Consider the following 24,922-nt stretch of genomic DNA (forward strand, 5'->3'; position numbering starts at 1 on the left):
AAGATTTTTATATCACATAATAATGATGTGTATGTGTTTTATATACAAAAGCACGAGGTCAGGATTAGTACGCGGTTTTTCCTTTTTTTATGCCGTCGAATTGGACCTCATCATTTATAAGGGCCCATTTACGACGACGCTATACGACGACGTTTTCTACTTGTTTTTCATTTCTTTTCTTTTCTCATCCAATTAATGACGGTTGTAAAACTTCTTTCTCTTAACCGGAACTGATACGAATTGAGGATACTGTTCTCGGCCAATTGGATTTGACTTTAAGCCGGGTATGAGTCAAAACTTGTTTTGCCTTCACTTTTGTACTACGTACCATGCTTTTTATGTTGAAGAACTGTTAGTGATTTTTTATTTAATTTTTGTTGATGAGATTACTGTTATACTTTTATTCGAACTATCTCTCTCTATACCGCGCTCACGTTAACGAATTCGGCTTGGTTTGATTTTATTTGGTTATAGTTTCTTAATTTTGTCACGTTTAACCGAAATCGAATCAAACCCACTGAGTACTATTTAATCGAACAACTAGAGGAACCGTGTTTTGTGCCATTAGCCCATTACTAATGAAGGGAGAATGCTAGCAAAAATGGAAATTTTGGGTAAAAGGGAAAAATGGAAATTTTGGGTAAAAGGGAAAAATGGAAGTTTTGGGAAAATGGGAACCTCGACTCCAGTGGCGGTACCTTAAGGGGGTTCTAGGGTTTTGGTTAGCCGTCTAGGGTTTTCAATTCCAAACAATGTCTCAGCTTTTGTGTCGAATCGTTAAGCTCTCCTCAGCTGCAGTGAAGAAGTAGAGACTCTGTTTCAGTGAATTGCGGTCTTTTTCCACGGCGGCGACGCCGTATCTGCTTTTCGACAACACTAACTACAGGAGGGCGAAGACAGCGTCTGGTGGATGGTGGACAGCGTCTGGTGGATCATAGATACAGCTTAAGGACAAGTATTAATTGTTGCAGAAACATTGTGTAAATAGGGAAAGAATGTAAGATTGAGACATCGAGAGATACTGCTGTTGCTTTTATTGGAATACAAACCAATATCCCACATCGGAAGATTAGAAAGAGAAGTTTCTAATATATAAGTTAAGTCCAACTCCAATTAGTATGAGGCCTTTTGGGAAAGAGCCCAACAAATCCTTGCGGGCTTGAGTGATAAGCCCAAAGCGGACAATATCATACTAATGGAAAGTTGGCTTGGTTATAGAGATTCCAACAATTGGTATCAGAGCCTGGTTAAGATTGTGGACCTAGGGGAATGGATATTGGTTTGAGGGGAGTATTGGAATACAAACCAATATCCCACATCGGAAGATTAGAAAGAGAAGTTTCTAATACATAAGTTAAGTCCAACTCCAATTAGTATGAGGCCTTTTGGGAAAGAGCCCAACAAATCCGTGCGGGCTTGAGTGATAAGCCCAAAGCGGACAATATCATACTAATGGAAAGTTGGCTTGGTTATAGAGATTCCAACAACTTTTGTGCTTGTTCTGATCACTTGAATTTTTGTGAATGACACCACATATGTTTTACAAACTTTGCCATGCGTAGAGATGTATCTACCCTCATGAGTTGATAAATCATTTGTTTTGTTGTCTCTTAATATATTGCCTTTAAGGTGTGACGCGTTCTCGGACAAAGGAGAAGTGGATCAATCAGATCCTACTGCCTCTCGCAGGAGCAAGCCTAGAGCCTTTGTGGTGTTTAGGCAAGACCCCGAGCAAAGGATGTCTTGTTACACTGAAGACATTGGTGATCTCTGCATTTTCCTAGGCAAGAACGAGGCCTTTTGCGTCTCTGCAACCGAATATCCTGGACTTCGCCCTAATTCCGTCTACTACACACGCATGGAGTCGAGGTTCGGTTTCTATGACCTCTCCGACAACACTCTCCATGATGTCTTAGATCAGCCACCTTCTTCCTTTTTAAAGCTCTGGCTTGCTCCTTTACAGTGATTTTATTATAAGCTTCTGTGTGGCTTTTAAACTCTTGTTGTAACTCTTCGGTGTTGTGATATGCGCGCATATGCCCTTCCTTTTAATTTTATACTATCTTATTATTTATTTCGGTGTTTTTGACTTTTGTCTGTGCGTGTATTCTATCTATGTAATGATATTGAACTTACTCCATAATCCCACTCCGCGCGAAGATCCTTTCCCCTGCTCTTCACTCTCTCTCAAAAGAACTCTGCAAAATCAAGGAAACATGTCGATCATAACCAATTAATATCATCAACACAGGGGCCAAACTGTTGATTTGGTATTGGAATACTTCATGAAGAAATTATTTTTTGATTACATGATTAGTTGTACAAATGGTTCTGAAACTCATAATATAAAGAGATGGGGAAAGAGACAAAAAAAAAAAAATAGAAGAAGTTTAAAACACAAAAGAAAAAATCATTATGTAATGTAATGTGCCTTTCGTGAACCTTAAGTTTCCTTCTCAAACGAATGAACGATCTTAGGAATTTAGATCTCTTCGTCTCCAAGTTATGTTTATATAGCACATGCAAAACTAAAACACCAAAATGAGTAAATTAATTTTAAGCTATAATTATCCATTTATCAAAACTCATATCAAATGTGATTGACGATTGGTATTAACATATTGACGATTGGTATTAACATAGTATTATTTTAACTTTTGTTTACTCCATTATCATATACATTATGTGCTTCTTCATGCTCATTAAAGCCATTTTTTCCTTTCAATATATATTTTTTCGAAAAAAATAAAGAAGAAGAAGAAGATAATTTTAAGTAAGTATTTTGCAAAAACAAAACAAGAAAAGATAATTCCAGTATTATTTATTCTGATTAACAAAAGACCTAAACGTCTCAAAAGAGAATTAATCTTTTGGTAAAATAAAAATAAAAAAACAAAAAAAGTAAAAGGAAATTATCTTCTTTACTGCTTTTTTATATTTATTCTATTTTTTCACCTATGAGTCAGTTTTGGTCCCTCTCGCATCGTGGACATCTTTTCATCATCGCACAAATAACAAACCTTCCAACTCCGATCGACTTATCTCTCTCCTTCTCCGGCGAAATCTCTAACCTCTCCGCCGCGAAATCGCAGTTTCAGAGAAGTACCACACTAACGGATCAAATGGTGATCCGCCATTACTGAAGCTTCTAATATCCCTTTTATATCCCAAAGAACCAAGTCGGATTTTAAGGTCAGTACTCATCTGTGTTTCCTCGTCAAAATCAATAAGGTTCCGGAACAGATTTGAACAAAATATTTCTTCTTTTATTGTTGAATTATCCAGTAGCGCTTTATGCGGTAGTTCGTTTAGGTGAAGAAGAATGACAACAGGGTCTAATTCTAATCACAACAACCATGAGGATGGTTCTGGTAAAAGCAACAGCAATAATAATAATAACCCTAGTACGAGGTCTTGGGGCACGGCGGTTTCTGGTCAATCTGTGTCTACTAGCGGAAGTATGGGATCTCCGTCGAGCCGGAGTGAGCTGGCAATCACCGTCGCTACATCTGCTAGCGACAGTACTTTTCTACGCCTGAACAATTTGGACATTCAAGGTGACGATGCTGCCTCCCAAGGAGCTTCCGGGTAAGTAAAACCACCTCAATTCTGTGATTTGGTAAAGCTTTATTGTGGTGTTGGGTTTAGCGATTTAGGGTTTCATTCTATTGCAATGGCTTAACCTTGTGGAAGCTGAACCAGTAGATATAATAAGAATGATGTGTGGATCATACTTGTACCAGCTTGAATTTTGACTCTCCTGATATGTATTGTTTGGATACATTGCTATTGCTTGAAGTTTGCCTAAAATCTTCCACTAATCTGTCTATTTGTATAATAAACCTGTCCCAGTATCCTTGTTGGGACAAAGAACACTTTTTAGGCCACTGTGTTTGTGTGTTAATTGTTACATTTTTTCTGTATAGTTCAATTTGATCATTAAGCTATTAACAGTGGTAAGAAGAAGAAGAGGGGACAACGTGCGGCTGGGCCAGATAAGAGTGGAAGAGGGCTACGGCAATTTAGCATGAAAGGTTGTTATATCTTATCTCTGCCTCTTTTCTGCTTCCATCTAAATGTCTTTGAAGTTTCTAGCTACGAATTGTGGATAATGCCTCCTAATTTTGGTTATACTATTAACTGATATTTTTTTGTTCTTCTGGCTTCCTCTCAGTTTGTGAAAAGGTGGAAAGCAAAGGAAGGACAACTTACAATGAGGTACGGTAGTTTCCTTAAAACAGAAAGCTTCACAATATGTCTGCCTTACAAGATCCGTTAACTTCCGTTTACGTTATCTCATTTGAAACTACTTTCTTTTGCTTATACATTTGTCAAGATCACAAAGTGGAATATCAATTTGACTCATGAGAAGTATTGCACACGTGTCGCTCTGCAAAACGGTATCTGACAGCTTTAAGTACTTTCAGGTTGCAGACGAGCTTGTTGCTGAATTTGCACTCCCAAATAACGATGGAACATCCCCAGATCAGGTATGCGTTTCTTCTCTAGTTTATTACTCAAACATGTGCGATACTTGTTGTAAACTCTGATAAAATTATATCACAACGTTTTACCAGCAACAGTATGATGAGAAGAACATAAGACGAAGAGTATATGATGCTTTAAACGTCCTCATGGCTATGGATATAATATCCAAAGATAAAAAAGAGATTCAGTGGAGAGGTCTTCCTCGGACAAGCTTAAGTGACATTGAAGAATTAAAGGTTTACACCAAATATGCTGTTTGCCCATGTTCGAAAGCTCGTTCAGAGAATATTCCTTATTTGAGTTCATTTTTGTTTTGCAGACCGAACGACTCTCTCTTAGGAACAGGATTGAGAAGAAAACTACATATTCCCAAGAACTGGAAGAACAAGTAATGGACACAAAAAAAACTCTGGGCCTATATGCTTGATCTTATTGTTACTTTTATCATAGATCCTTACATGCTTCTTCTTTCCTCTCTGTATGTCTGAAAGTACGTAGGCCTTCAGAATCTGATACAGAGAAATGAGCACTTGTATAGCTCAGGAAATGCTCCCAGTGGCGGTGTTGCTCTTCCTTTTATCCTTGTCCAGGTAACTTTACCAACAGCTTCATAGGATCCTAGATTAATCCACAAGTAAATCTCTAGAACATGAAAAAATGCTCCTTTTCATCGTATCGGGTCCTTTATCGTCTGATTGTTGTTTGTTTCTCTGCACCAGACTCGTCCTCATGCAACAGTAGAAGTGGAAATATCAGAAGATATGCAGCTCGTGCATTTTGATTTCAACACGTAAAAATCAAACACCAACTTTGATCTCTTTTCAGCTAAATTCTCTACTATATTGATTACTGACACTGCTACAATTTTGCAGCACACCATTCGAGCTCCACGACGACAATTTTGTCCTCAAGACTATGCAGTTTTGCAATCAACCGCCGCAACAACCAAACGGTCACAACAGCCAGATATTAGCGCTGGAAAACACTAACGAAGTCCCCAGCGCTGGTCCAACGACGCAGCCGGATATGTACCAGTCTCATCTTCAACCGCAACAACATCAGCTACAAATCATTCCTACGCCTGTGACTAACGAAGTTGCTTCAGCTACTGATACTGATCCAGTGGTATTACCGTCTCACTCTCACCCAGAGATAATGAACTCCATCGTGAAGCCGGAGAACTGAAACACGTATGAAGGCCATTGTACAATTTCTGTAAAACTGTAAAGTAGTCTTGAAAAACTACCTGGTTTTTTTTGTAATGATTAGCCGGTTTAGCGGTATATTTGTACCGGTGTTCGGTATTAGTAATACCGAGTCTAAGATTATTTCTCGGGTTTAGCGATTTTAACAATCTTTGCCATAGGAAAAAAAACAACTTTGTATGGGATCGTGTAGAAATGAATTTTCTTAACCGTTTGGAAATTGCAAAATTCGATTAGTCGATGTTTGGGTTTAGTTATAAACCGAAACCTTGTAATGGTTCGAGATTATAACCGTATGGGATTATGGAAGATGGCGAAGAAATTAGTTAAATAGATTCCCGGTTATGTGAAACCGAAATCCAATAATCAATCATATGATTAGAGAGACATATATTGTTGTGTTGTTTCATGGTATTCGAATCTCTCACTGAGTCGTCATCTTAATAAATGCTGGGAACTTGAGCAAGTCCGGCCATGGCGACCATTTCTCATATACCTTTCTCTATGTCCTTCCCGTCTTTCGAATTTCGGAAACCATCGTTCTATTATCATCGTCATCAGCAACCTCAACTTTTCGTTTCGTACTTGAATTCCACGAAGAAGCATGGTTTTGTCTGTTTCGCTTGTTCCATCAAACCAACCAGGTTCGAAATTTCTCCTGTCTTTTTAGTTTTTTGCTTCGATCTGTGGAAGAAATTGACGTACTTTGGGTGTCAATTTCAGTTACTGTATTGGACTGTGTTGAATTCGATCGAGTGTTTTGCAGAGTTCGTAAGAGAGTGAAGAGCAATGAGGAGCTTCGGAGTGAGATTACGGAGTTCGTTGCTTCGGCTGGTCTTCCCGAAGGTCACGTGCCGTCCATGAAGGAGCTCTCGGCACATGGAAGGTTCCAAATTCGAATTTTGCAGTTTTTGTTAAATTTCTAGCAGTCTGTAATGTTGATCAGTTGGTAGGCTCGTTGAATCTCTCTAAAAGTCTTCTGATTTTTATGGATTCCTTCTGAAATCTCTTGATTTAATTTAGTTTTGGTCGTGGGAACATTTTTTGTAGAGTTGATCTAGCCAACATTGTCCGACGAAGGGGATATAAGTTTATCAAGGAACTTCTTGCAAATTCAGATGTGGAAGAAGACTCTATAGAGGTAGTCCCTGAGAAAAACGCGAGCGTGGAAACAAGTGCAGGTCACATTTCTTTGGAAGATTCGATAACAGGTCAACACATAATCAACAAACAGATAAGAATGTTATTATAAGATAATCTGATATATTTTCTGGTGTAGAAGGTCAGGGCGAAGGAGCACTGAATGTGGTTGATGCAATCTTGTCTTTTGAACTACCTTCGAGCAGTGAAATATACTTAACTGCAACAGATGGAAGAATGCCTCTTGATCAGGGAAAAGATCTAAATGATGTTGTCACAAATTCAAGTACCGAGGCTGAAGAACACGGAAATTTGAGTAAAAATGAATCGTCATTGGCTGGATTTTTGAGCATGGAAAACTCCCTTTCTAACTTGGGTGACAATGATCATTCAGGAGATATTACAGAAAACAATTTGAAGATTGAGAGCGTGGAGCTTAATAATAGAGCTGCCATTGAAAACTCATCTTCTGAAGCTTCAATATCTGCAAACCATTCTCTAGTTTTAGATGATACTTCAAGCCGCTGTCCCGACATAGAAGCTGACAATGTTTTGATGACAGAGGATGGGGAGGTCAATTATGTGGAGAAAGATACCTATGGCCATTACACCAGTCCTACCTATGATCACTACACCAGTCCTACCTATAATCATTACACTAGTCCAGATCCCAGTTACATCAAACATGTTGACATTGCTACTGAATCCTTGCCTCTTTTGACCTCGGAAAACACCATGTCAAGTGCAGAGAATTTTCAGAGTCAGCAGATTGATGATATGGTTGGAAATAGTTCTGGTCGTGTTGATGATAGCTTAGTTGAGTCTGAGGATAAGGATTGGATGTTAGGATTTTCTTCTCAGACTTCAAGCATAGAAGAAAAAACAACCAGATTTATTCAGAATGGATACTTGGATACAGGTGATGGTAATTTTGATCTTCTGAAGCCTATATGTGGCATGTCGGATTGATATCTTCATTATTCATGCATGTCTCTGTAGTAAAACTTTACCTCCGTGGTGAAATAGTTAATTGATTGTTGGAATCTGTTTCAGATGAGGAAAATGACATACCCAATGGAAGCTGTCCTGAAACTGAAGAAAGTGCAGAGACAACCATAGGAGACAGTCATGGTGGTAAGAGAAGTGTAAGTACTCCACCAAATGGAAGTGCCCTAGCATTGGAGGAGTTTACGTATGCTACAGAAGTTAATAGCTCTGACAGGTGAGTCTAACCATGAAGGTCAAGTCTGGTGCTTTTGATCATTATTTGCATTTAATAATGATCATGGATAGTAAATCCAAGCTTAAGACATTAGGTGTATCTCAAGAAATTGGTATTGTTCAGATTGTTTTTGCATTAAAAGAACATTATATCGTTAGTCGATTATTGGAAGTCACGCCATACTTTTATATCATTAGAACTTGAGTGATGCTGGTGTACATTGATTGGACACCAGTCTTGACTGAAAGCCTGGATTAGCTATCCTAGAAGTTTTTCTCATGTTCATTTCTATGTTTCACTTCAATATCTCTGACTTTTAAACTTTTATTTACAGGAATAGTGATCAGAGAGATGGGAGTGCTGACATGGATACGGATCCACATGATGAGGTCTTGAAAGATCCTTCTCACTAACCTCTTCAAATTGATCTGAAGTCATTGCACTTTAACTTTTTTTTGTATCCATGCTCATAGAACCTTGTTCTAAAATGATACAGACCAGGAAACGGGAAAATCAGGTTGAAATTACTCGGCTGAGGTCCATGCTGGTACATTGATTGCTTTCTCTAAATATGTGGACCCTATAAAAATGATTTTTGCTAACTAACTTTGTTGGTAATCTATTGCATGGCTAGCTTCAAAAAGAGCTGGAGCTGTCAAAGTTGAAGGAGCAGATTGAAAAGGAAAAGGTAACCTACTCTCTCGGAACATATTGTACATACTACATAGGTATCCATCAACGAAAATGTTGAAGAGGTACATGAATGGTGGATTCTACACATCTGACTATGCTTGGATGATACTCGACTTGATATTTATCTAGTCTCATGTAAAGGCTGATACTTGTTTGTGTTCCTAATCTCCAATTTCCTGGGTTCAGCTGTCTCTATCAGTTCTCCAAAGACAGGCTGAAACAGAGATCCAAAAGGCCCAAACGCTTATCGCAGAGAAGGAAGTTGAATTGCAAGAAGCTGAGGAAAGTCTTTCAGGATTGCAAGAGGTAACTTAATTTTACTTCATAGTTAATTGTTTTATCATGGTTCCAATGTAGACAAACAAGTATCAATACAATCCCAGAGCCAGAGGCCTCACTGCACTCTTACCACTGAAAGCCAAGATTCTTAAAAGTAATTTTGCACTTCAGGTTGTGATTGAATATAGCGGAGATGGTAATGTTGTGGAAGTGACTGGTAGCTTCAATGGGTGGCAACACCGAGTGGGAATGGAACTACAAGCATCCAAGTCAATGGGGTTAGTATTTGTCCTGAAACTCTCTACTTTTATTGAATTGTCTTCTAATGATGAACATGTGAAGGTCTCTTTTAATATATGGGTAATGTTGCTTGCATAAATATGCCTTCAAATTACAATCATAATCCGTTAAATTCAGATTCTACCTGTTTAATTTTGTGCAGGAAACAGAAATGCTGGTCAACATTACTATGGTTATATCCCGGTACATATGAGATAAAGTTCATCGTGGACGAGCAATGGATAACGGATCCTCAGAGAGATTCGGTTACAAGAGGACACATCACAAACAACATTCTCAAAGTAGACAGCTGATGATTTCTTGCTTTTCTTCGAGTTGAAATTACTTTACACGAGCGGAGTGGGCTTCAACAGGTGAAAGGAACAGTGCAAATCGTTTCAAAGTTTTGTTAGCCTCTTCAATTATTTCAAGTCATATAACGACGTTTTGCTTTTCTTCTGAAGCCTTAGGGGTAGTAGACTTTGTACAAAACTGTAATTTCAGGTAAATGATTAAATAATACATGATTATGTATCAAGGGTTCAAGTCCCTTTAGAATGCAACATAAGCATAATTCTTAAACCTTTCAAGAGAAAATGTGTAAAAGCAGAACCCTTATGGGTTACTTTCCTACAAATTTCATTATTTAGAGTTGATAACAGATAAGACACTGAATTTAAAGGTTTTGATAAATATGTTTTTGCCACAATAACTGCTTCAGATCCTTAGAAGTGTCAGATTCTGATCCTACCCTCTCCAGTTACTTCCTCTCAGGTTCTGTGACGGAACATGGAAGCCACTCAAGTAGACCATTTGAAGCTGCCTCTCATGCTCGACCTGTACTCAAACTTGTGTCTATTTGATTTCTACTAACACATCTTTCTTGAATTTCTTGCATAGTGCTTGTGCAGCTAAGTCAATCCGTGCATTATCCTGTAAAAAAAACTTGTGAGCCTCGAAAAATGAGGAAAGAAATGAAACCAGACCTTGTGTGTTTGTACCTTCCCCTTTAAGCAGATGATGATGGGACCTTGTCTAGATTTTCGGTAACACCCTGTGAAAAAGATTGCGGTTAAAAACAGAGACTTTGGATGCTCCTTAGTCCTTACAGTTAAATAATATTAGACAGGTCAAAGATTTAATACCAAGATATATATCTGGGAATTCGAGTCCAAGTTTGGACAGAGGTTCTGCAACTTCAACCTGCATTTTGATAGTGAAAACTTAAGCAGCTCGAAGAAAGCACAGATCTATCAACAGCTAGGTTCAAACAATGATGTTTGCATGAAATAGTGGAAAATATTTGTTTAATCAGTTGAAAGCAAGCCATGGGAAAAGAAAAACATACATCTGTTAAAGATGTCATCAGGCGCCTTGACGAATATTCTAGGAGTGAAGAACCTCCACCCAATTTAGTAAGTTCCGTCAGACATTCCCACTCTTTCTCAAGCTCCTCAGTGTTTGTAGCAGCAAGAACAATCACATTGCGGCACTTGATCTACACAAATTTACCCGACGATCAAATGGGTAAGAAAATAATGCTGAAACATTATAACTTTGAATTTGGTTCTGAAAGGACATACCAATGGCACTGAAAGCTTTTCATGATGCAGTAGTTCAGTAATCCCTTCTGGTAACTGAGCCATCTGAAATGTGAGAAAGCAACAAATATTATTTCTTTCTGGATATTACGCAAATCATTAGCATGGAGTTAACCCCACCAACATATACACAGAAATGATTCTGCTCCTGTTTAGTTTTAGCTTATCTTTTCTGAAGATATGTAGATCTATAAAAACTTTTATTTTCAAGACCGAACTCACCTCATTCCTGTCACCTGTGCACTGCTCGCTTATAAGATGCCTAAGGTATTCCTCAAACTCTTCATCAGGTGCCTGAATAAATGTGCATCATGAGCCTCTCACATTAGAACTGAGTGGTGATTTTTTTTTTTTTTCATTGAGATGCTAAGGCAAATATCTTAACCATCAAAGAGAAACGCACCAGGCGAACTCCAAATGCCTTAGCAACACCAGCCAAAGTAACATCTGAATGCAAAGGACCAACTCCTCCATATATAAATACCTTCAAAAGCATCAATCAGAGGAAATCTGTCAGTCACATCTTCCACAACGAAATTTCTATTTGACTTTGATTTTTGGTTTTATGATAATCTTTTTAATGTACTTACCAGATCACTCGTAGACCTTTGGCGATCAACTTCCTCGGATACAGAATCTATCTAATTAAAGAAACACAGTGAAACAATAATAGAAATTAATAAACGGACTGAAGAAAAAATTTACATTCTCTAATTAACATGTTCTATGGGTGAAAAACTGATGCAACAAAGACAATGCGTAAATCTCACTCACATCATTCCGAAGAACAGTGGTTTGCTGCACCGACCAACCGACAGAAGTCAACTTCTTACACAAAGACAATCCTAATTGATCCTCAACAGTGCCAGACCTGAGCTATGGAACAGATAAATGGGTCGGAAGAACTTCATTGGACCTAGTAGATAAGTGACCAAGCAGGACCCTTTTCAACACGTGGTTGGCCTAAATCTAATGTCATTGATTGATATATATCTAGCATAATGTTCTCTTAACATAAATATCTTTAAAAACAGAGCCTAGTCTAAGAATTAATGACTTACAGAATCTCATCACCGACCGCAATTACTGAGGCCAAAAGCACCTCGTGTTTCTGTGATTCGGTTTCTATGTCATTTTTGAGTGAAGCAATTTTCTTGACTCTCCCTGCCCTTTCTAATCTCCCATCAGAAAGTAGATAAGCGGGTTTGAATTTCTCTTTACTGCTAGTGTCGTTAACAGACAATAATGAGTTGGGAACAGTATCATGAATACTCCCAATTGATGTATATCTGTATATTCAGAAAAGAGACAAAATATAAGACGAATTGGTCAAAAATGAAAAAATCTTGTTAAAGTGAATCTGTTGAGAGGACTTTTACCCCTGGTCATAAAGGCTGCAATACTTGACCTTGCAAGTTAGGAGAAATGCCCAAACATCTCTGCACAAGAAAAGTTAATAAAAAAAATCAGAATAAATCAAATGAGAATAAGAGATCACAGCACAGTAAAGAAGCTTGAGTTTTCAAATTTCCAAAGACTTTATTTGGGTTACACAATCATATTATGGCTGTACATCTTACAGGACCACCAAAGCTGAAAGTTTGATAGACTTTATCATTATAAAAAATCTAATATCAGTAAAATTGAGCTTAAGATTTTCTGTGTCACCCATACCAAAACATAAGTAAGAATAAACCACCAATCCAATTTTACTGTACATATAACGGATAAAAGCAATAACAATATATTATTACAGAGAAAAAGATACCTGTACGACCAATCCAATATAGGATTCACCCTCATAAAGGGTGGCCATCCAGGTGAACTAGGAGAGAATTGTTCTTGACCAACCTGATAAAATTGAGTGAGATGTAATCAATCACAACAAACACTTCTTTCACTAGTTTACAAAATATTTGCATCTGAATCTTAAGATTAAAGATTTGAAGTGAAGCTAACCGCAGTAGGATCACCAATTCGGACGCCAAGGAAGATAGCTCTGATAGGGTTAGCCTTTAATAATGCCTCCAACCCAGATTTGAAATCCTGGCGAATGATATCAAGTTGCAGATTGTAACTGCCCATATAAAATAAGATGATTAGCTAACTGCACAAAGAATATCATTCTGGAAGCATATGCAGTTCGAAAATCTTTACCCGAAATGCTATCATCTTTAGTTAGAAGATATAAATATGAGAAAGAAAAATGAACACAGAGGAACAGTACTTTTCTTACGTTTGAGCTGCATCATATGTAAATGCATTAATTTCAGTGAAGGCAGAAGGGCTCTCAAAATATATGGTCCGGACTGGAAAGCTTGATAGACCTCCATTAGAACAACTCTGCTCTTTCTTATGCAAAAAATAGCCAGCTCTAAGAAGGTGCAACAGTACCTAAAATCATGATGAGAGTCATTATTATTTACTTAGGAAACAGGGAAAAAAAGAAGAAGAAAATATCCAAAACGGAGACTTTCTGAAGGGAACAGTTGTAACTTACAGTAGAGTCTTTTCCTCCATTGAAACTAAAGGCGACCTCTTCAATACTGCAGAAGTCGACAAGCTCAATATTTTCAGGAATCAGTAAAGTAAATTTCATTTAATGATCTTGAAAATGATCACTTTATCTACAACCATAGTGTAATATTTGGACAGCATACACAAAGATTGAACATGACAAGTACACGGCAAACAAGAAATGAAAAGAAATCACTTTTCTAAAGGTACAAAACACTTGACAACACTTATAACTGATTAAAAAGACACCAAGAAGGGTTAGCAGCCAAGTGTAGTGAACTTGTAGTGGAAAACAAAGTCAAATTTTCTTTCAACAAATTCGACAAACCCATGAGTCTTTACAAGATCCTCACGTAGTCACACGTCATAACTCATCCATAGAGGATGAAGTTTTCCATAATGCCATGGGATATGGTTAGAATCTAGGCAGTTTATCAAGAATTACATAAAAGCAAAATCATTGCCAAGAATCTTTTCACTGAGATCGTCAAATTCCTTTCTATTTTAGCAAAATCCAGCAAAAATCTCTCAACGTTCAACTCCTAATAACAGCATCACATCAAAATAGTATATTTTTTTTATCAGATTTTCAAAGTAAAATGTTAAATCTCCAGCAACAAATGAAGAAAATGAATCTGAAGATCGAGAAGTAAGAGTAAACCAAAGGAAGTGAGAAGAGTAAATGAGAGAGGGACTGACGAGTAAAGAGCAAGAGCTCTTTTAATGACGAAGATGGCGTTATTGTACTTGGTCTTCAACCTCTTATCATCGCTTTCCCCGATCGCTTTGTCGATCTCCATCTCTCCTCACCTGGTAACACAAAATGCAAAGATCATAAGAAACCCAAACAAGTAATAAGGCCAATGCTTTACAATTCGGATTGAGTAAGCCGTTGTTTGTGCAGATTGAGTAATCCACAGATTTAGGAGCTTTTGGGACGATAATAATAAAAGTTCTCACCTTTATTCCGACGACTCGAGAATCTCGTCGGAAGTATTTACCCGATTGCCGGAGATGCAGAAGGAGAGAGATAAAACACACAAAAACGAGAAATTCGTTTTGGACTCTTAAGAGCAGATTCTTCTTCTTCTTCTTCAATTTTATTTATGGATATTTTCTTTTCTTTTCCTTATGAAAGAATTTTTCAATTTTTTATTGCCACACCCAATTTATCTAAAACCCACCAAAATAAATTCTGAAAAAAAATCAGAGAGATAACAACTGACAATAAAATTTATAAAAAAAATAATTGAATATGAAAAAACAGAGAAGAAAGACAAAAAAGCTTTGGTCATTCAAGATTTTCTTATTTGCATAATTTTGAAGAAAATAATAATAAATATAAAATAAATTTTCCTTGCAAAAATAAACTCAGTTAATGGAAAAACCATGGATGCATACTAAATTATATCATCATTTCTATTGGGAGGACAAATTTTGAACTTTTGTTTAGAAGCAATACAAGGATTATGAAATAAAAATTTAATGAAATGCTATCTACGTTGCTTGTCAACCAAATTTTGTTCAAATACATTGAACCTAATAAACCAATGGTGGTTATTTTATTATTAGCTCAGATCAAATACAAATGTTCAGGTTTTTGTCGACGATGTTAACTATTATAATTACGTTACAGCAAAATAAAAAAACTGTAATACCAAAACGTCATTCAGAATCTAGTACACACATTTGACCGACTAATCTTAGTTATCATAAAATTATATTCCCTAAATAATAATACGATTTTTTTTTTTTTTTTAAGTTACAACTTTTGTTAAGCTTCGTTTTCGTAGAATGGATTCGTCACGGTCATCGATTTCCTTTTCTTTTACTTTTCTATGGGTTATCTAAGTGAGTGCGTTTCGACACCTAAAACACACAATCGCAATCACCAAACGCAGTATCACGATCATACACGTTTTCTTTGCCTAACTATTGTAAATCCCAAGTTCATCTCAGCCGTTTCTTTTAATGCCAACGACACTAAAATGATTACTCAAGAATATTTTGCACTGCACAAAATATCACATGGTAAACATCATTAGATCAACCAAATGGCATCTTTATGTTGGTCGAACTCTTATAAGCATTAGATAATTCAAACAGGAGCATGAGCCTTCCTTAGTTTTAGGTGAAAGTGTCATGGAAGAGAATCTCAAAAACACCTAATCAAAGTTTAGTTATATATTCATGGTATGTCAATGAAAAACCAGAGTTTCTTCTAAAGACATTGGAATTTGATCATTAGAGCCTGCAACTAAATTCTGTACCAAGAATACTGAGAATCCCCTCTCGTTGTTACCTACTCGAAAAGACCATCCCCGTGCCAAATATCAAACAGAAAATCCACCATTTCCTGCAAATTAAAGAAGATTGCAACCAAGTTAATACCACCAATGCGGGTTGAAAGATTATTCTCCAAGGCGGACAACGAAGGAGATGAAAAGTAGAGTATTGTAGCAACTCACAGCTAGAGGGATGGGCTTGTGAAAAGGAGTGGTGGACGTGAGCAAGTCTTCATAAGTAGCGTTGAAGCTACAAATTACAAAAAACATTTATGGGTTAGAAAAAGGAGTTAAATATATGTAAACCTGGAGCTTGGCGATTTTAAAGTGGTGAGCAATGAATAATTAAGCTTTACCTTATTACAGGTTCAACAGGCATCTCTGAAGTCCTATTAGATGGATCACCAACCCACTTCTTTCTCATCTCTTGCCACGCAATCTCAGCTGTAGAATAAAGGGTAATCACAATCTAAGATCATGTGTACTTCAGTCTAAATCTGACACACTAAAGTAACTGAGGAGTGCTGACTTAGACTAAATGTGACACTGGTTAACCTGATGAGACAATCAGTTTCCCTTAATTGTCAAAAGACTATCAATAGACCTTGTTCGAGACAGCATATAGAAAACCCTAAAACAACAAATTGTGAAAGGTGACAAAGCTTACCACTGTTCACAAAGTTGTTCTCAGTGGATACTTCTTTATCAATATTACTTGGAGTAGTTGAAACATTTGCAGAATCAACATTAGCTTCCATTGTCCTTACAAAGACCTCTTTGCAGAATCAAAAGGCAGATCAGAATGCCCAAAAACTTGAAGCTTGAACCGAGATAGGAAAAACTCTGGAAAAAACAAAAACTTTTTAATCATGATCACGACGAAACGAGATTCAACAGTTTATACATACAGAGTAAAGACCATGAGCCTACTATAATCGTATCAAGAGGAAGACAGGCACTACAATATGATTCGCACAATCAGAGGCATTAGTTCTAATCGGCATAAAAAACCCTTAAACTTCTTCTGGAACCCGAAAGCTAAAAAGATCAGAAGATGAACCTAATTGAAACCCTAGAATTGGTTCAATCACAATCTGGCGAAATCAAGACGAAGACAAACGAGAGAGAGAGAGAGAGAGGTGGAGGAGGAGGAGGATGTAACCTAAGCTGATTGGAATCTTCGACGACTGAAAGAGATAATTCCTCTCGCCGAGAAAGAAATCGGAAACGTGTAAAGGTAAAGTAGAATCCAATTGAATCGACGAATCTTTATTTTCCTTTTTCTTTTAAAAATCAACTTTATTATATACTCTCTAACCATATATAATTACTCTACTTAACTAATTATAATCAATGATTTGGTATGACCGACCTTAGCTCAGTTGGTAGAGCGGAAGACTGTAGTAGTTGCTGTAATCTTTAGGTCGCTGGTTCGATTCCGGCAGGTCGGACTTTTTTTTTTTATTCTGGAAAATTTTAGTGTTTTCACATCAGTTAACTTCATCTCTCTTTCCACGATTTTTCATTGTCATTTTCTTAAATCCACCAACGAATCAGAACCTGATTACATTAAACTTAAACAGTATATTGCAGGCTGCAACAATTAGATTCATAACTAAGACTATATATATATATTAAGTAATGGCTACTCTATTAGCATCTCCAGTTTACAAAAGATAGATAACTTAGCCGCTTTACAATACATGTTTGCTTTTCAACATACACCATCTATTATCCCTGCATCACTATCATATCTTTTTTCATTTTCATGGCGATTCGTTCCTAAGAAGCTGCAATTTATCATTGTTTAAGAGACCAAGCAGACCCGTGCCATTGAAGTGAGTGTATTTCACGTCTTGTAGCGGAAGATGACTTGACAATGGGAACCGCTGAGAGACTGCAAAATTCAACGGATCTTGCAAGATGAACTCCCGAGTGGACTCGTCACAAGATGCAAAAAGTTGATTCTTTTCCTCCCCAAAGTCTATAATCGTTGTTCTTGGCAAACGGATGGTGTCTACAAATGCTTGTGTGGATGACAGTTTCTGGTAATAAGAATCAGCGCCTCTTCTCTTGAGACTAACATGAAATCCATTGACACCATTACTATTGCTATTATTGACTCCTATTTGGGTCAACGAAGGTTGACTCACAGTATCATCAGAAGATCCAACTCTCGGTCTATAAGAAGCCACTATATGATCACTGCGAGGACAATACGCGGATGATATGCAAACTCCTGGGGTTCCTGTTTCTGAAATTAATGATGGGCTACACACACACAAAAAAAAAACGAAACTATAACAAGTTAGAGCCTTGAAAATGTATTGATAAACTTCTCCAAGCAGGTGCCAAAGTTCTGTGATCACTATTTCCTTTCACGTATTTTTTAGTCAACAACATTTCTAGGTTTGGTTTCATGAGATGTGAAGAAGCATCAATGTCAGAGAAACACAAAACCTCACCTTCCCTCGCTACCATTAATGTTCCACTGACACAGCCCGATGGAAGAAGCTGACAAGAGGGAACGAACATCAGAAGTTGGAGTAGAATCGGTAGAGAGATGATGGATAGTATGGACTGGATTGGTTGTTAAGCCAGTCAATGATGCGAAAGGTCCCGTTGTTTGACGCCTATCAAATACTAAAACCATTCCATTCTGTAGTCCAGCATACATATAGTGAGAGCTGTTGAGATCCCAGGAGCAAGACCAAGGTGCAGCCGGTAGACCATACGATAAGACAGTGTTGTGGCTCTCCAAATTTATAACAGATAATTTTTTTCCTAGAGAACCAAATACTGCAAGCCCATTATTGTGAGGGGAAAGGTGAAGATCTTTAATTGCTCTAGTGGTAGGAGGCAACAAAATATCATCAATCTCACCCGAATGTAGGCTCATCTGCAACATGTATATATATAGTTTCATCATTAAAACTTGCGTAAGATCAAAAAAAAAAGGCAAAAAAGAAAAAAAAAAAAAAAACTTACTTGCGTAAGCACAAACGTTCCACCAACACCTGAGAGCCTACGAGCCAATAACACAATTTTTCTACCACCATCTATGTCAAATAAACGGCCACCACTAACTAGCATTTCTCCCTACAAAAAAAATGAATAACTGCGTTAGACACATCAACACAAACGGTACTTCAGTCAGAAAATTCTAAAAACAGTGGGACTGATATGGCAGACTATGCCACACCTGATATCTGAAGCTGCAAGAAGGTGCATGTCCGTGATGTTCTTGGGAGTTCGCATAACCTGCAAGGCATGCACTTACAACTGTTTAGAAGTACATATGCATTAAATTTCAAGGGGGAAAGAAACTTATTCATCCCACTTAGGGATAAACCTCTATTACTGGTTGGGTAATGAAATGCCCTGTAAGTCCTAAGGTCAGAGTGGAAAAATCGCACAACAGCATATCAATTCTACTTGAACATATATCCCATTGAGACAATTCATCCAACAGAATGGTGCAAGCATAGAAACGAAAATAGAGGATTTTAGGTAACGCAGAAAGGGCAACCATATAATATCTGATCTTATAAGTATATTTAGTTTTAACAACGCGCCAATGTGTTGCAACCATTACGCACGTAACTGTGTACTTACCAGGTATATATTGCTTCTGAGAAGCCATATTAGCGTTTCTCTGCGCATCCATAGTAATAATTTCCATATCAGCTATCTTCTGCAAAAACAAAATTTTGTGCAGAAAAACATGTGTGACAATTTTGTGCAGACAATTAAAACAAAATCCTTGTTAGCGGATATTAGTCAAACTTAGCTACCTTGTAAAAGACAGACAACCAACTTAATATTCCAAATTTGACTAGTTTTACACTTCGTAGTGATCATAAACTATCATAATCTTTCCAAGCATAAAACAAAGTGTTAAGAGTGACTACGTTACAGCAAACTCTTAGAAGTGTACCTTCTTCAGCTTATTAACTTCTAATTGTAGCTCTGCTTCCATTTTCTTCCATTGAGCTTCTTTGTTACTCCAACTCGCAGTCTGTGAAACATGTAAGAGGATATTATTAAACGCTACAATACTAATACGAGGGGCTCACACATATGTTCCAGTCTACTGACACAGACATAACCTACATAGATGACTTATAATAAACACAGAGAGGTTTTAGTACTCAGGTAAATCTTCTTCTGAAAGATTTCAAAGAAATTCAAGAACAAAGCTCAGAACAATGCGGACTGAGTATAGAAATATCATGAACTATCCCGGCAATAATTTTGGTCCCACCTTCTGTTCAATTGAACTTAACTTGGCCTCCAGAAATAAGATTCTCTGCAAATATAAACCAAGAATATCAGATTTTGATACTGTGATTTATAATCATGTATGTAACTAGGAACTACACTCATTGTATTACCTTGTGTGCTTCATCATCTACTGCCGCAACACGTGATGCATAAATTTTCCGGACATCTCTCAGGCTACATTTTCTGTTGCATTGGGGACACTAGAAAAGAAACCACTGTGAGTCTATGCGCAAGATAACTATCATTGAACAACTACACAACAACCACACACCTTTCCTGCACGTTGTCGCTGTTGTAGCCACTTCTTGATGCAGGAAAATCCATACAAGTGTCCACAGGGAAGACAACTTGAATAACACCAGTAAGAAGTAAAGAGAAGACCAATTAGTTGCATTCAAAATATTCGACGTGACCAGAGCAAGAGATGCTCAAATTTTTTGCTTTGACAGAACCTAATCAACTACGAACTAGATGATTTCCAGTAACAAATTGCTGTGTAAGTAATCAAAATTGATAGAACTAGATCATGAAATCATCAAATTGCTAAAGCCTGTAGCATATAAAGAGCCTACGAATTCCAAAGACATAAACAATTAAAGAAACACAATTACTGGAATTGAGATTACCAGACTTGGTGTTCGCCACCGTTGGTCCAAACTTCCATACAGATCAAACAAGACAATCCCTCAGTGTCGCCGTGTTTCCATTCCACATCTTCCTGCGATCCTGAAGACGAACAAACACCTCGTGACCTTTTCTGATTCTCTATCTCATCATTCTCGTTCTGTGAAACCCTAGGTGAGTCTTCAACATCGATGTATTCCCTGGTTTGCCGTTCGGTATCTTCTTCCTCCTCTTCGTCTCCATCGTCTTCTTCGTCTCCGTCGTCTTCTTCGTCTTCTTCTTCTTCTTCTTCTTCTCCATGGTGGGCATACCTATATACTTCTTCTCCATAGAGTCTTTGTTGATTTTCAAGTGCAATTAACAGTGCAATTCTTCCTCCGGGATCACGGAGGGGCAAACCCCGGCGAGGCGGCATTAGGTCGAACCCCAAAAATTAAGCGCCAAACGACTCTGTCCGTTTCTGCCGGTGGATGACGAACACCAAAAAAAAACTTTCACTGAGAGATCTCGAAGAACAAATAATAATAATTTTACAAACTCAAACTCGCTGATTCGAACAGAGACTGTCCAATTAAAATAATTTTAAAATATTAATAAAACATTAATGCGGTGAGCGTGGATCGAACACGCGACCTTCAGATCTTCAGTCTGACGCTCTCCCAACTGAGCTATCCCCGCTTGTTGTTAATGGCAAGATAGTAAACTAAATAATTATTAAACAAGCGTTACCTCAAATTGGTCGCAGTCTTCAATGGAATTATTCGTTACTTTAGGGAAGAAAAGGAGTTAGAAGATGGGGAGAAGCATTTTTTCCTTTTTCGCTAAAAAGAAAAAAATGGCGATGGCGAGAAGCATCTCTTACATCACCTCAACTCAGCTTCTCCCTCTCCATCGCCGTCCTAACATAGCCATCATCGATGTCAGGTACTTCCATACGCGATTTGATTTCGTCGGTTTTTGTCAGTAATCTGATCTCTTTAGCAAATTTTAGTTCGAATCAATCCGATTGGTCTTAGGTTTGATTTTGCTCTACCATGTATTACTGATATGGATTTAGGAGAGTCATTTGCTTTTCAATTCTGGTTAGTTCTGTGATTAGAGATTATGAACAAGTGGAATCTCAATGTTTTTTAAAAACTGGAATTTGTAGTAGTTTAATCGGAAAAAAAAATATTAGGAATCTCATGAGCTTGGAACAAAGTTTTTTTTTGTTAAATGGTCTTAGGATCGAAGAGAAAGAACGTATCTTTCGTAATTTTTAACTAGGTTCTTATTCAGAGAGAGTTATGTCTAAAAATCCAGCTTTGTATTAATTGGATGTGTTTTGTTCTGAAGGGATGAAGAGAGGAATTATGACGGGCATATAGCTGGATCACTACACTATGCGAGTGGCTCGTTTGATGACAAGATCTCTCATCTTGTTCAAAATGTCAAGGACAAAGACACACTTGTCTTCCATTGTGCCTTGAGCCAGGTGTGTGTTTTACACTCTTTTCAGCTTCCCACAATATCTCGTTTTCCCCTTGTTTGAGTTCATATGAAACAACACACATTATAAAGCACTGTCCTGCAATGATTGAATGATAGGTTAGTTGATTCATGTTTCATAGGTTTATTATGAGAATGTGATCTGTATCTCTATCTCCTGCAATATGTATCAAAAAGTGGGTCAAGGTTGCAAAATCAAATGGTCTTTCGTGATGTTTGCCTACTAGTTGATCTATTCTTATGTATCCTTTGGAGTAGGAACCTGTTACATTCTTATCTAGGTGGTAGCACTCCAAACCATCAAAGCTCAGTCCTTTAGCAACCATTGATTTGAGCTAGTTTTCAATTCTTTGTTCTGTCCTAAGTCCTAAGTTCTAAAGGAAATGAGCTAAAGCTGTGAAATCGATTCTTTCTGCAGGTTCGTGGCCCAACATGTGCGAGAAGGCTTGTGAATTATCTCGATGAGAAGAAGGAAGATACTGGAATCAAAAACATCATGATCTTGGAACGTGGCTTTAATGGGTGGGAAGCTTCTGGAAAACCAGTGTGCCGCTGTGCAGACGTCCCTTGCAAAGGCGATTGCGCCTAAACCTGTGGTTTCCCTTGCAAAGGCCATTGCGCCTAAACCCTACTGAACCATATTATTATTATGGACCTAATTGATCTTCCACATTGACATGTATTAAAGTTGAATGAAGATTATTCATAAATAGCCTCTCCCCATCAATATGTTGGTTTACATGGTAGACCTCCAGACCAAACACCAAACGTTGATACTTAAGGGGCTTTTTTGGTATTGAACGTTTATTGAGCGTCAAAGCCACGTTAATATGTTAACGCCGTCAATTAATAATGGATTTTCTGGAATCTGCTGCTCTGAAAGGGGGACGTTAGTTTATAAACGCCGTCAGAATTCTCTCTATGATAGAGAGACTTTGCTTTTAAAGGATTTTTAGTTTTTAAAGTCATAAAGCAAAGCAACGACGACTTCAGGGGAAGTACAATCATATCTTTGATCTCTCTCTCTCTCTCCAATTCTGAAGTCGCGATTCATCTTTTTCTCGAAAATTCCCAATTCCTGAGTCAAGAACCCTAATTTCAATATGGTAAGATTTGCTCGATTTTAGCTTTTCTGTATATTGATCTAGTCTTCGTTTGTCAATTTTGCGGCTTCCATTTCAGATTGATTGAATCTATGAAGTTTCTGAAATTTCACAGGTTTGCGTTATGTGTTTGGTGCCGCTGTTCCTCGTCCCGCTCGTCAATTTAATGCCTCGCATCATTGATTTCTTCATGGTAATTGGCTCGTTATATCTTGAAAATCGTTAAGGTTTTGTTTTTTTTTTGCCTCGACAGAATGATCGGAGTTAATGTCAGAACCTACAATTCAAAATGCTAGAGTGTTGTATTCGATTGGTCTTAAAGGAGATAACTTTATTTGAATGACAAAAGGGGATTACATTAACGAAATAGGAGATTAGAAAGGGAAGAAGATAGCATTGATAGAAATCGCTGAAGATGATAATCAAGGATAACCAAGAATACAATATCATGATTTGTGCCTTGTAAAAGTAAGAAGTGATAGAGCTTTGGTTATCTGCTTCAGATGGGCTCTTGGAAAGTTGAAGATGCTAGCAATGTTTAAATCTTACTTCTGTTAGTGTTTCATACTTATTATCTTTGCCTGTGCTATGTGTACGAAATATCAGTTTATAGAGGTCATGCTTTAGTGAATCTTGCTGGTAATATTTTTCTCGAATCATTTTGCTAACTCTATGAGTTTTGACTGTTCATGCTAAATAACTAGGCGAAATTATACGCGTGGCTCGGGTGGGAGTACAGGAAGCCAGCGAGAGTTCCTCCAGCTTGTCCTTTCAAACCAGCTGCTAAAAATGATAACGCCACAAAAGTAAGTGTAAAGACTGGCTTACTTGTTTGGCGCTTTTTAGTATAGACTTTCTTAGTTAAGTTGTTTCTTGGTTGAAGCAGTTTAGTTGGTGAAATATAGGTTTGATGCTTCACTTGGCTGTTTCATGTTAAATACTTCAATTCAACAATATTTCATGATTCCATTAGCTTCGATGAATTTCTTTACTCTCTCTCTCTTTGAATATTCACTTTGTATACAGTTTCTGAGTTTTCCATCCTTATATCTGTTGTGTTTGCATTTGAATCTTATATGTAAAGCACATTTTCTTTTGTTGTAAATGTAATAGGTGGGTGCTGAAACTGGAACTGAAGGTTCAGAAACAATAGCTAAACATGTCATTGTGGAGGAGACGGATGGGGTTAAGCAGGATTGAAGCCCGGGTCCTTTTTTTTCTCAATAAAGCTTTTGTATTTGTGGATATGTTTTGGATCAGAGAAGCTGGGAGATGAAATTACCCTCTTGTGATAATGACGTACGTTGAAAGAAACTTATTTGGTAATTTTCCCCGTTAAAAATGCTACGTAACAGGTCTATTTCTTATATGTTCACTTGTCTTCTTTTTATTTTTGTCTAGAATTTTTGCATGTGGGAGATGTCGAATTCCTCAGTTAAACTCGGATCACTGAATTAGTTGAGGTAGAAACACTTTTAATTTAAGATATAGCCACTTCAAATTCTTACAAGCACAGCCAATCGAATCATGCCTTGTTGTTGTATCCATCCCTTCGTTTTCTTCTAAGGTTGTTATTATCCATCCATAGTGAAATTTTGGAATATATAATTTTAAAGATTTGTCTATAGCGACTACTCTGTTTATTTGATTTCATCACCATCAAAATCTAGTGATGACCACTTGTAACTATTTAATATTGTCATCTTATTATTAA

General features: G+C 37.4%; 7 protein-coding genes and 2 non-coding genes across 17 annotated transcripts; 5 read left to right on the top strand and 4 right to left on the bottom strand.

The window, feature by feature from the left end:
• The first annotated feature begins 2,973 nt into the window (after positions 1-2,973).
• LOC17882709 (transcription factor-like protein DPB) lies at positions 2,974-5,909 on the top strand. Of its 3 annotated transcripts, none has more exons than XM_023780685.1 (10): positions 2,974-3,192; positions 3,286-3,588; positions 3,955-4,034; positions 4,175-4,218; positions 4,428-4,490; positions 4,578-4,724; positions 4,808-4,876; positions 4,980-5,078; positions 5,208-5,278; positions 5,361-5,909. In XM_023780685.1, the coding sequence occupies exons 2-10, from the start codon at positions 3,323-3,325 to the stop codon at positions 5,671-5,673; spliced, it is 1,152 nt and encodes a 383-aa protein (XP_023636453.1). In that variant the 5' UTR covers positions 2,974-3,192; positions 3,286-3,322; the 3' UTR covers positions 5,674-5,909. The 3 variants fall into 3 exon arrangements, with proteins under 3 accessions (XP_023636453.1, XP_023636455.1, XP_023636454.1); XM_023780687.1 differs by having other exon boundaries at positions 4,584-4,724; XM_023780686.1 differs by having other exon boundaries at positions 3,289-3,588.
• Positions 5,910-6,106: 197 nt separating this feature from the next.
• Positions 6,107-9,844, top strand: LOC17881440 (protein PTST homolog 3, chloroplastic). 4 transcript variants are annotated; one of them, XM_023780260.1, is made up of 11 exons: positions 6,107-6,337; positions 6,460-6,579; positions 6,744-6,904; positions 6,976-7,752; positions 7,887-8,055; positions 8,390-8,444; positions 8,552-8,602; positions 8,690-8,743; positions 8,935-9,054; positions 9,199-9,305; positions 9,470-9,844. In XM_023780260.1, the coding sequence occupies exons 1-11, from the start codon at positions 6,168-6,170 to the stop codon at positions 9,618-9,620; spliced, it is 1,935 nt and encodes a 644-aa protein (XP_023636028.1). In that variant the 5' UTR covers positions 6,107-6,167; the 3' UTR covers positions 9,621-9,844. The 4 variants fall into 4 exon arrangements, with proteins under 4 accessions (XP_023636028.1, XP_023636027.1, XP_023636029.1 ...); XM_023780259.1 differs by having other exon boundaries at positions 6,108-6,337; positions 6,973-7,752; XM_023780261.1 differs by having other exon boundaries at positions 6,108-6,337; positions 6,744-6,874; positions 6,973-7,752.
• Positions 9,845-9,903: 59 nt separating this feature from the next.
• On the bottom strand, positions 9,904-14,559 carry LOC17883324 (FAD synthase). The gene is made up of 17 exons (XM_006287523.2): positions 14,385-14,559; positions 14,124-14,234; positions 13,408-13,453; positions 13,144-13,301; positions 12,867-12,984; positions 12,676-12,758; positions 12,287-12,346; positions 11,969-12,196; positions 11,682-11,778; positions 11,498-11,548; positions 11,311-11,391; positions 11,130-11,201; positions 10,890-10,952; positions 10,655-10,804; positions 10,452-10,509; positions 10,308-10,360; positions 9,904-10,239 (listed from the first exon to the last, which is right to left on the bottom strand). The coding sequence occupies exons 2-17, from the start codon at positions 14,222-14,224 to the stop codon at positions 10,162-10,164; spliced, it is 1,497 nt and encodes a 498-aa protein (XP_006287585.1). The 5' UTR covers positions 14,225-14,234; positions 14,385-14,559; the 3' UTR covers positions 9,904-10,161.
• A 959-nt stretch (positions 14,560-15,518) lies between these two features.
• Positions 15,519-16,966, bottom strand: LOC17882982. 3 transcript variants are annotated; one of them, XM_006288816.2, is made up of 5 exons: positions 16,872-16,966; positions 16,377-16,552; positions 16,066-16,153; positions 15,893-15,959; positions 15,519-15,780 (listed from the first exon to the last, which is right to left on the bottom strand). In XM_006288816.2, exons 2-5 carry the CDS (start codon positions 16,465-16,467, stop codon positions 15,727-15,729), a joined length of 300 nt encoding a protein of 99 aa, XP_006288878.1. In that variant the 5' UTR covers positions 16,468-16,552; positions 16,872-16,966; the 3' UTR covers positions 15,519-15,726. The 3 variants fall into 3 exon arrangements, with proteins under 3 accessions (XP_006288878.1, XP_023637119.1, XP_023637118.1); XM_023781351.1 differs by lacking the exon at positions 16,872-16,966 and adding an exon at positions 16,770-16,852; XM_023781350.1 differs by lacking the exon at positions 16,872-16,966 and adding an exon at positions 16,640-16,763.
• Positions 16,967-17,076: 110 nt separating this feature from the next.
• TRNAY-GUA lies at positions 17,077-17,160 on the top strand. Its single transcript is given in 2 exon segments — positions 17,077-17,113; positions 17,125-17,160. It is a non-coding gene; the product is annotated as a tRNA-Tyr (tRNA).
• A 152-nt stretch (positions 17,161-17,312) lies between these two features.
• LOC17881057 (E3 ubiquitin-protein ligase RFWD3) lies at positions 17,313-21,120 on the bottom strand. The gene is made up of 10 exons (XM_006286368.2): positions 20,620-21,120; positions 20,265-20,340; positions 20,104-20,193; positions 19,974-20,018; positions 19,647-19,727; positions 19,325-19,403; positions 18,912-18,970; positions 18,698-18,808; positions 18,175-18,608; positions 17,313-17,980 (listed from the first exon to the last, which is right to left on the bottom strand). Exons 1-10 carry the CDS (start codon positions 21,030-21,032, stop codon positions 17,476-17,478), a joined length of 1,893 nt encoding a protein of 630 aa, XP_006286430.1. The 5' UTR covers positions 21,033-21,120; the 3' UTR covers positions 17,313-17,475.
• Positions 21,121-21,222: 102 nt separating this feature from the next.
• On the bottom strand, positions 21,223-21,295 carry TRNAF-GAA. Its single transcript has one exon. It is a non-coding gene; the product is annotated as a tRNA-Phe (tRNA).
• Positions 21,296-21,393: 98 nt separating this feature from the next.
• LOC17882816 (dual specificity phosphatase Cdc25) lies at positions 21,394-22,853 on the top strand. Its single transcript, XM_006289449.2, has 3 exons — positions 21,394-21,541; positions 21,953-22,091; positions 22,524-22,853. The coding sequence occupies exons 1-3, from the start codon at positions 21,411-21,413 to the stop codon at positions 22,692-22,694; spliced, it is 441 nt and encodes a 146-aa protein (XP_006289511.1). The 5' UTR covers positions 21,394-21,410; the 3' UTR covers positions 22,695-22,853.
• A 224-nt stretch (positions 22,854-23,077) lies between these two features.
• Positions 23,078-24,711, top strand: LOC111830116. 2 transcript variants are annotated; one of them, XR_002833448.1, is made up of 5 exons: positions 23,078-23,211; positions 23,324-23,401; positions 23,913-24,014; positions 24,322-24,507; positions 24,610-24,711. XR_002833448.1 is itself a non-coding variant. In XM_023781386.1 (4 exons), the coding sequence occupies exons 1-4, from the start codon at positions 23,209-23,211 to the stop codon at positions 24,406-24,408; spliced, it is 270 nt and encodes an 89-aa protein (XP_023637154.1). In that variant the 5' UTR covers positions 23,078-23,208; the 3' UTR covers positions 24,409-24,598. The 2 variants fall into 2 exon arrangements, 1 of the variants encoding a protein (XP_023637154.1); XM_023781386.1 differs by lacking the exon at positions 24,610-24,711 and having other exon boundaries at positions 24,322-24,598.
• Positions 24,712-24,922: the final 211 nt, after the last annotated feature.

Source organism: Capsella rubella, unplaced genomic scaffold (assembly GCF_000375325.1).
Source record: "Capsella rubella cultivar Monte Gargano unplaced genomic scaffold, Caprub1_0 scaffold_6, whole genome shotgun sequence".
NCBI lineage: Eukaryota > Viridiplantae > Streptophyta > Magnoliopsida > Brassicales > Brassicaceae > Capsella > Capsella rubella.

Bases quoted from the DNA above. Each gene is read 5' to 3' on its own strand.
- LOC17882709 (XM_023780685.1), top strand. From the start codon at position 3,323: ATGACAACAGGGTCTAATTCTAATCACAACAACCATGAGGATGGTTCT. The intron at 4,219-4,427 runs GTACGGTAGTTT...AAGTACTTTCAG, and splicing joins GAAGGACAACTTACAATGAG to GTTGCAGACGAGCTTGTTGC. The intron at 4,877-4,979 runs GTAATGGACACA...TATGTCTGAAAG, and splicing joins CCCAAGAACTGGAAGAACAA to TACGTAGGCCTTCAGAATCT.
- LOC17881440 (XM_023780259.1), top strand. From the start codon at position 6,168: ATGGCGACCATTTCTCATATACCTTTCTCTATGTCCTTCCCGTCTTTC. The intron at 8,056-8,389 runs GTGAGTCTAACC...TTTTATTTACAG, and splicing joins GAAGTTAATAGCTCTGACAG to GAATAGTGATCAGAGAGATG. The intron at 8,445-8,551 runs GTCTTGAAAGAT...AAAATGATACAG, and splicing joins ATACGGATCCACATGATGAG to ACCAGGAAACGGGAAAATCA.
- LOC17883324 (XM_006287523.2), bottom strand. From the start codon at position 14,224: ATGGAGATCGACAAAGCGATCGGGGAAAGCGATGATAAGAGGTTGAAG. The intron at 12,759-12,866 runs GTTAGCTTCACT...CAATTTTATCAG, and splicing joins GAATTGGTGATCCTACTGCG to GTTGGTCAAGAACAATTCTC. The intron at 10,510-10,654 runs GTATGTTTTTCT...ATCAAAATGCAG, and splicing joins TGATGACATCTTTAACAGAT to GTTGAAGTTGCAGAACCTCT.
- LOC17882982 (XM_006288816.2), bottom strand. From the start codon at position 16,467: ATGGAAGCTAATGTTGATTCTGCAAATGTTTCAACTACTCCAAGTAAT. The intron at 15,960-16,065 runs GTAAAGCTTAAT...TGTAATTTGTAG, and splicing joins CCTGTTGAACCTGTAATAAG to CTTCAACGCTACTTATGAAG. The intron at 15,781-15,892 runs GTGAGTTGCTAC...TTTAATTTGCAG, and splicing joins ACAAGCCCATCCCTCTAGCT to GAAATGGTGGATTTTCTGTT.
- LOC17881057 (XM_006286368.2), bottom strand. From the start codon at position 21,032: ATGCCGCCTCGCCGGGGTTTGCCCCTCCGTGATCCCGGAGGAAGAATT. The intron at 20,019-20,103 runs GTAATACAATGA...TTATATTTGCAG, and splicing joins TAGATGATGAAGCACACAAG to AGAATCTTATTTCTGGAGGC. The intron at 17,981-18,174 runs GTGAGGTTTTGT...GTGTGTGTGTAG, and splicing joins ATTAATGGTAGCGAGGGAAG to CCCATCATTAATTTCAGAAA.
- LOC17882816 (XM_006289449.2), top strand. From the start codon at position 21,411: ATGGGGAGAAGCATTTTTTCCTTTTTCGCTAAAAAGAAAAAAATGGCG. The intron at 21,542-21,952 runs GTACTTCCATAC...TTTGTTCTGAAG, and splicing joins ATAGCCATCATCGATGTCAG to GGATGAAGAGAGGAATTATG. The intron at 22,092-22,523 runs GTGTGTGTTTTA...TTCTTTCTGCAG, and splicing joins TCCATTGTGCCTTGAGCCAG to GTTCGTGGCCCAACATGTGC.
- LOC111830116 (XM_023781386.1), top strand. The intron at 23,402-23,912 runs GTAATTGGCTCG...CTAAATAACTAG, and splicing joins GCATCATTGATTTCTTCATG to GCGAAATTATACGCGTGGCT. The intron at 24,015-24,321 runs GTAAGTGTAAAG...TAAATGTAATAG, and splicing joins AAAATGATAACGCCACAAAA to GTGGGTGCTGAAACTGGAAC.